Source organism: Hermetia illucens, chromosome 1, assembly GCF_905115235.1.
Source record: "Hermetia illucens chromosome 1, iHerIll2.2.curated.20191125, whole genome shotgun sequence".
Classification (NCBI taxonomy): Eukaryota; Metazoa; Arthropoda; class Insecta; order Diptera; family Stratiomyidae; genus Hermetia; species Hermetia illucens.
This window is the reverse complement of record NC_051849.1, coordinates 58,263,025-58,271,634: the sequence shown is the minus strand read 5'-3', so window position 1 is coordinate 58,271,634 and position 8,610 is coordinate 58,263,025. Positions and strand designations below refer to the sequence as shown.

The 8,610-nt window shown below is 40.3% G+C and overlaps 1 protein-coding gene across 1 annotated transcript; it reads left to right on the top strand.

Annotated features, from left to right (window-relative positions):
• Positions 1–1,634: 1,634 nt before the first annotated feature.
• LOC119652402 (GTP-binding protein Rit2) lies at positions 1,635–7,698 on the top strand. Its single transcript, XM_038056513.1, has 5 exons — positions 1,635–2,074; positions 2,236–2,292; positions 2,378–2,643; positions 6,022–6,159; positions 6,217–7,698. Exons 1-5 carry the CDS (start codon positions 1,876–1,878, stop codon positions 6,328–6,330), a joined length of 774 nt encoding a protein of 257 aa, XP_037912441.1. The 5' UTR covers positions 1,635–1,875; the 3' UTR covers positions 6,331–7,698.
• The last annotated feature ends 912 nt before the right edge of the window (positions 7,699–8,610 follow it).

The following is an 8,610-nucleotide window of genomic DNA, read 5'->3' as shown; positions in this document are numbered from 1 at the left end:
TAACTTAATGGCAACCTACCATCCTTACTATAAGTATACTCCGCAGAGAATCTTGGAAAATGATCGGGTCAAACTACTGTGGGATCACACTATTGCCACCGACCACAGTGTTAATCACAACAGACCCGATCTAGTTCTGCTTCTGAAGGAAGAACGAGCGTGCTTTATAATCGATGTAGCTGTACCGTTGGATCGGAACACTGTTGAAAAACAGCACGAAAAAATCCGAAACTACGGCCCCTTGGCAGACGATATGAAGCAGACTTGTAGAGTACAAAAGATCGAAGTAGTCCCAGTAGTAATTTCAGCGTCGGGATTAGTCTGGACTATACATGGAGATGCAAAAAGCGGTTATCCTTGCAACCTGTGCTATAGTCCGAAGAGTCCTGTCCGGTAACAATCTGACCTGATGGGTTTCAGTCTTGATCCGCACTGTCTTCGATATAAGATCCATGTCTCTGTAGTGTAGAACCTCCGCGTCATTGGCTGAAGTGTTTGCGACAATCGGGATGTAGTAATACATGTTCGCATGGTCGCACACACTTTGCGTTAAAACGCATCATCGCTGTGATGCGGGCCTTTGGATGTTGCCTTCAGCCCATCCTTAGGTTAGTCGCCCCTCGGTCCGGTTGGACGGGAAGAGGGTCCGTAGGCTTTTTTAATTCTATATATATATACGTTTAAAACCAAACATTTTAATTTGTATAAAGTTACAGTTGTCTATTAATTATTTTCTATTCTTTTTTTAAAATCAGTAAAATATAATAGTACCGAGTTTTTGATATGTTTTTCGTGAACAAATGGGGTCGGCAGAACAATGTATATGTTAATATTGATATATTGATTTCATTTCATAGGTCTTTCCAAATTAGAAGCTTTTTACAAAATTAAATAAATTTATTATTACCTCAACGTGTTAACCCCCTTTTCCCCAGAACAAATTTTACTATAAAAGCTATCCACGTAGGTAATTACACATTCCGAGCAACTAACATTCTCCACTTCTCCTCTATCACTAATAAGTTCATCGTCACATAATCCCTTTCTACCGAGGACATTATCGCTCTCGAAACCAAACTTATCTTCCAGAAATGCGTGTACTGCGTTGACATTTAGATTTCGTGACATTTTTCATGGGTCCATTTGGACTCTAAGCCATTTGTAGTTCTGCTTCTAGCAAGGACTAACCACCCTACGTTCGGCAACAACCACAGCACGTGATAAGATTGCTTAGATGAGTGTGCATGTAAGTTAAAAAATATAAATATGAAAGCAAAAATGCGGGCAATGGGGTCCATTTTGACCCCACAACTCCAGTTAAGGCTTTATAACCCTTATATATGTTGTACTTTTGAAATATGTAAAGAAAAAAATCGATTTTTTGAGATCATTGCACTGTACCACTAGCTGAATTCATTTTATAAATATCGAACAGAAACTCATTTTCCGAAGAGATCTTCTAATGGAAATACTTTCCAACTGGTCATCCACAATTTATTTGTTTACATTTCGCACATGCGTTGCCCAGAAAAAACGTAAACAGAGAGCTCAGCAACTGCGAACGAGACGCTTCTCTCTGAAGACCAACTCGAATGTCACTTTGAGCAAAAGCCCACAAGCATGTGTAAGATCTGTCAAAACGTGCAAAGTTGTTATGGGGTGTGACGGAGTCGTTGTTTGTTGCTAATTTATTAATATAAAAGTACAATAAGTAAATTGAACGGGGTGATGACGAAGTGATTGTCGTCGCGAATGTGGCACACTGTGAAATAGGAGCCGGAGCAAACGTATTTGGCGGCACACGACATTTCAAGGTCAAGAAAACGGCCCAGAAAAGGACTAGCAGCGGCGACAGCAGCACCGAGAAGGACAACGATGGCGGGAGGCGATCTGACTGGCTGCGCAGCCCTCAAAAAGTCCAAATCGCGATCATCGTCCGCCGCCAACGACTCCGCGAAACATCAGCACGACGGGGGCGAAACGTCCAAGCAATTCGTCCAGCCGCAGACGACGCGCGGTGGGCTCCGCGTGTACAAAATCGTGATCCTTGGCGACGGGGGTGTCGGGAAGTCGGGTAAGTTAAGGAGCCCCCATCCAGACGGCCACCCGTCAATTCGTTGTTTTCCTTGCCTTTGACGTGAGTCGGCAAGCGGATTGACGTCATAACGCCGTATTTTCCTTAGCAATAATTGATCGGAACAATTTCTGTGTCCTTTCATGTGTACACTTACGCAGCTGTTACGTTACAATTCGTCAGTCATAGTTTCTTGGACTACCACGACCCAACTATCGGTGAGGATCTAAAAATAGATTTCCAATAGCGTGAGGGCGTCTAATCAATTTCAATTCTACTTTTTGGTCACTTTGCCTGCTGCAGAGGATTCGTACCAGCAACAAGCCGTAATCGATGGGGAAGCGGCACTTCTGGACATTCTAGACACGGCGGGTCAGGTGGAGTTCACCGCGATGCGGGACCAGTACATGCGATGCGGCGAGGGATTCATTATTTGTTACTCGGTCACTGACCGACACAGTTTCCAGGAGGCATCGGAGTATAGGAAGCTGATTGCTCGCGTTCGATTGTCAGAAGATATCCCTTTGGTGTTAATTGCGAATAAATTGGACTTGCAATCACAGCGAAAGGTAATTAGGAGCAATCACATGATTGCTCGTTGAAAATTAAATTATAATTTGTAGTAATCATGGTAATTTGAAGGATTTCAAATATCCGTTCCTGGCGCAGTTATAGATTTCTGATTTCAACCAGTCCTAATTTATTACGGTTCGAATATTTCTCTTTTTGCCTGAACTTTATTGTCCGTTGTTTTGCCTTCGAATTTACATCTGCTTTAAACATATTTATCTTTCCAAAAAAGTCAAGCGATGACGGCTTTACGATTTCTTACCAGGGCAGGGGCAAATCGTCAGATGCTGCCTCACCTCTGCCTTGGGAGCAGCGTGACCGTAGCGGCTCGCAGATGTTGAGTGCTCCTTTATATAATTCGTTGAACACGACATGGCTGCGAATTACATTGAGCGCAAATCCGTCTTATTGACCAGAGCTTGGTCAGAGCTGAAAATATTCGTTTTGAGAATGATGGAGTCCTAAGTCCGCATCAACTTAATGCCCCATTTGATCCGGTCCAGCATTAAGTTGATGCGGACTTAGGACCCCATCATTCTCAAAACGAATATATTTATCTTTGTCTTCATCCTCAAAGTTGGGTGTATCTACTATCATTCCTTTCTAATCAACTTTTCCTCGGGGACTCGGATCAAGCAAAGATGTTGCACTAAATTATTTTCCATAGTTTGCTATGACCATCTTCGAAATGAATACATCCGAATTTGATGTGATATTGAGCTCATCATGGAGAAATCGTGGAAGAGGCGTGTGCGATGGCTAAGACTGAGCTGAACATCTAAGTCGATGGGGCCACTAAACAAGCAATAAAAACGCTCGACTGCCTTGTCGAATCCGAGTTAGTCCCGCCACAAAACGTGACAAATATCAAAAAACCAGAAGTTGAGGGAAACATGCCTCTGGTTCGCTGAAGTGGATCAACGTCAACTTAAGGCAGTCTTCTACCGTCAAGTGTAATTTTCGGAACTATTTTTGATAAATAATTGCAAAGCAACCACTGAAGATAATCTAATGATTTTTTTTTCATGTGGGTGAAAAAGCAGACGATTACAGGTGCCATGTGGGAAAGGGTTTTTTAGGGCGCAGTGAAGGTGGCGAGCGAATAATCGATTTCGCGAACACCCATGGCCCCGTACTTATGAATTCATGGTTCATCAAACGATTGTCTCATCTTCCTACATTTTCTAGTCGGAACAGTAAAACGCAAATCGAATATATTCTCATAAGACGCCGACATTGTACCATCGTCACTGATTGTAAAGCCGTTCTCTATGAGACCTTCCCACTTCAACTTTGGCCGTTGATTACCGTCCTGTAAATTAAGTCATCGATAAAACAGCGTGAGGAGCGCACTGGCCCGGCGCGCATTAAATGGTGGCGATTTCGTGAGAAGAAAGAAGAAACGATCTCACTTACGACTATTAATCATTACGAATGTGGAAGAATCGTGGAACCAAAAAGAAAAAGAAAGAAGAAAAGAAACGCCTCTACCACAAGATGGAGAGAAAATTGCGAGCAGATTTCAACTGAAAAATTTGTTCATCCTCCGCTTCCACAATCATTACCGGCATTTGGAGCAGTTTCACCTGTCAGCGCAATTGAAGTCGAAGAAGCAATAAAACGAATGAAATCAGGGAAAGCCACAGGACCTGACACTGGGGCTCAGTGAATTCTTTAATCGAGTTATTGAGGAAAGTAGAGCACCATCTGACTGGCAAGAAAGTACCACAGTCCCGATATGGAAAAAGAAAGGCAATCCAGCTGAATGTTCAAATTACCGTCCGCTCCGGTTACTTTCCGATACCATTAAGATTTTTGAACGCATTCTTGACAACCGTATTCTCGAAATCGTTCGGGAACGGTAAGTTTTCCACCCGATGTCTCCTCTGAAGTGTCTTTCCTCGGCTTTTCTCTGTACATGTGCACAGGTATGTTTCTAGATCTATAGTTGATATGATAACTCCTACGTTTGATTGCCTCCAGGGATCGGTCATCTACTCCGATCGTGAGGAGTCTACCCTTACCCTCCATCTTGCTTCTGAAGACTCCATAATCGCATATGATCGCATAGATCCTCATTCTGAGCGATTAGGAGGCTCATGATAGAGATAGAAAAAACCACTGTCACCATGTATGTTCCTGGTATATAATCCCAGCACTTGTCGACAGCTCTGCCCTTCCTAGGCTGACAATTTAGGCATTATAGTCCTAAGCCACTCTGCAATGTGCTCCGTCGCACAGTCGACTAGTATGTGACCTGGTCGAAACCGTACTACGGTGAACACAAGCTTCGCAGACCATCCCTTATACAGCTGCCTAACGACAAGGTCTTCAATAGTTTCCTGTTCTGACGAGTGAGTATTTACTCGGGAAACATTTTTGGCAGTATGGCCAGTCGAATGCCCTTAGCCGCACTAGCGTAGCTAATTATGGGATTCCTGATTCCTTCACCGCTGAGCTCCGCTGAGCAGTGGTCTTTGTTGTTTGTTGTATTCGCAGTATGCCAATGCTGACCTTAGATCCACTGCTTGGCGTCCCAACTTCTCCTTTTTTGGGTGTAATCACCCAGCTCTCAGTATTTGGAAGATGTGCCTCCTTCTATTTAGCCAGTTTGTGTGCGGTACGGAGTCCCGCTTGTTTGGTTGTAATTCTTTTTGTTTTTATACGTGTACTCATTCGATTCCCGCAAGTATGGGGGTTAGGAGTGCCATAGCCCCCAGTAGCACGGTAAGGCCAATCTTTCTCACTTATTGCAAACTATCCACTAGGCACGATTCGCATGACACCCTGGATTGGGGGAGGTGGTTTTCGACTCCCCAGTCTAGGTCCGTAACGTTTTGTTAATAATAGGGTCAACTCGAACAAGGTGTGACTATCACCACTCACTAACTGTCTTGGTAGACGTGACGGTTGGCCCCTGGAGAACTACACATCAGAGTCTCTCAGAGATAGGTTGGTCCCAGGGAGCTATATTCCATGCAACAATATAAACCTGATCGCACCAAACTGGATTTTGTCGGACGATGGGGAACTACTTCTTCCAAATATCTCCTTTCGGAACAGCTAAAAGAGCTTTCAGCGGGGTTTTTATGAAGTTATTTGTACTTGACATTTCACGCCCGAACTTAATTTCAACCTTTTTATATTTTTATGAGCCTGTTGCCGATCTACTAGGAGGGGTTTTGTGCCTTTGAATTTGGTTGAAATTCAAAATGCTGATAATTTCAAACAAACAGCCAAACATTACCCCGTCATGGGAAAAATTGGAAAGTCAAGTATTTTACTTTCCGATTGAAAAAGACTTAGAATAAAAATTCAAGTTATTGATCTGATTGGCCGCCACTTTTAATTGAACTCTAAAATACTATTAATTACAGGTATCGACAGAAGAAGGCAAAAACTTAGCATCTCAGTTTGGTTGTCCATTTTATGAAACTTCAGCAGCTTTACGACACTATATCGACGATGCGTTTTATACATTAGTTCGAGAAATTAGGAGAAAAGAGCACCGGAGGGTAAATATGAAATTTAATATTGTGCGTTTATAATAAACACAATTTCATTCCAACCAGGCGCTTGGTAACGGTTCAAGTTCAGAAAAAATCAACCCTCGTCGTCGTAGTCGATGGTGGCGAATACGATCAATATTCGCCCTAGTGTTTCGTCGAAGGCGCAATCTCAACTAAGAAGCAAATTCATCCAACGCGCAACTGTAAAACAAATACAACTTGGAAAGTCACACGCAAAAATGAACATTATTCTATGGTAAACCCTAAACGTTTCTAAACAAATATCTTTAGGTGTAGAGTATTTTCACTAGTTTAAATGTGTTTTGTTCCCTTCTCCTTCACGTCCATTCTGAAGCTAATTCTCATGAGGAGAACGAAATATAAGCTCAAATCATCTAGGGCACAATATCTATTTATTAGTAACTGTACGTGTCTCTTAATGTCTGTCTGTCTGTCCGTAAAGTGCTCTTATTGAAGTGCGAAAGAAGCAATGGATATACAATTGTTTTTTCAAGTACACCAAAAACTGTAAATGTATGTAGAAATTTTATTGTAGCGAAGATGATAACATAAACCGACAATTATTCGATTAATTATATATTCGAAATCGATTACTTTTGTTAGTGAGTTGTCAGTTTTGTTCATTCAGTTTAAAAGTATCCACTCTTCTGTGTACAATTAATTCTATGAAAAAGTGAAGCCAATCTATCAACCAAAAACAGTATACGAGGGATCATAATATTCTACAGATGATTATAGATTTTTTCACTCTAGTCCTAGTTTTATAGTAACAAGACAACGGAACACACTTCAACAATAACATACAACGAGTATTTGAATATTTACATACTAACCTTCTTGAAGGACACGTAGCCGTGAATGCACATAATCCCATAAATTAAACATTCATTTTTATGTTACAACTTATCTTTTTGTTCGATTACTAAAATATCAGAACCACCACTATTTATTTTCGAAAAAGCTATCATCCGTAACTATCCGAAGTTAATTGAAATAATTCGTGAGGAGAGTTTGAATTAATGTGATATTTAAAATTTACAGATTGAGACAATATGTAGGCAGATGAATGTCAGATAAACATTCGAAATTAATAGCGACAAAGCCAACCTTCTATAGTTGGTCGCAATGTCAGACCGTTTGTTTTTATAATGAAAATATCTTTGATATGAATGCTATTCTTTTCTTCACTAATACTTTCGAGTCGCATGATTGATTTCACTGCTTAGATTACATGGGGGATGGGAAAGTTACCTGCTATGTTTCGAAATGCTGATACAGGATCCTAAGCAAAAATCTCTACCCCAAAATTTTAGAATAACGGCCCGAACACTGAGTTTTGCTATGATCGATAAGACAATCAGTAAAAATACATTTCTTCAGGTATTACTACTGAGCACAGCTCGGTTTACAATCATTAATTCACTTCAACGAATTCTATTCAAATTTGAATTGTCTCTTGTATGCCGAAGAACATCTGTTAAGCATTTTGTCGCTTTCGCTTTTTTCCAAGCTACTTGAATAAATCAAATTACTGTTATCTACAATGTAAACATTTAATGGAACGTTTGAAATAGAAAACCAATCTGTGATTTTACTTAAGTACCTTTAGACAAAAAAAAAGAAGAAAAAGGTATTATCCTACCCATTCTTTCAAAACCAAAAATATATGTTTTTCGCTTTCTTTTTTTATCATTAAGTTTACACTATATATATCTTTTATTTATTTATTATTAGTTTTGAAACAATTTTTACGCTAATCGTTATTATGAAACGAAACCAAACTAGCTGAACAAATTCTAATGAGTAGAAGATTGGAAAACAATAGAAGGAATGCAAAATCATGTTCACAATAAATTTTTAAATAAAAAATACAATACAACCGAAAACCAGCATGCTAGTGTACGTGTTAGAGGATACATATATAGAGTTAAGCCATCATCCATCAATGCGGAGCTCATTAATTGGAAAATATTCTATCGTAATTTTGATGAACTCTAGTTCAAAAATAAACTATGCATACAGTGCAATCGTGATAACGTGAAAAGCTATAAGACGTAGCGTGTTTATGCTTGTAAGAATGTTCAGGTTCATGAAAGTTTTAAAAAAGCTTTAATACTTTTTTGTTTTAAAGAGGTGGAAATCTTCAAAAGAAAAACCCCCACATGCCCCGAGAGTGTGGGATTTTTACCCACTGGAACCACTTCTCGCCAAGCTACGACTGAGATTTCCCCACCCATCCTTGAACCACCAGACTACTACGCTTTAAGCACTTTTTTTGGAACGTTTCTATGATCTTCAAATTTTATTTTTTGGCACAGTCTCGGGGTTGGATGCCGTACGTCCATATGGATCTACTTGTAAATTACCAAGTTGTCAACGGTCAGTTAAGAATTCCTCCCCAAAAGCCAGTACATCTGTTTGTATCTAGCATTTAAC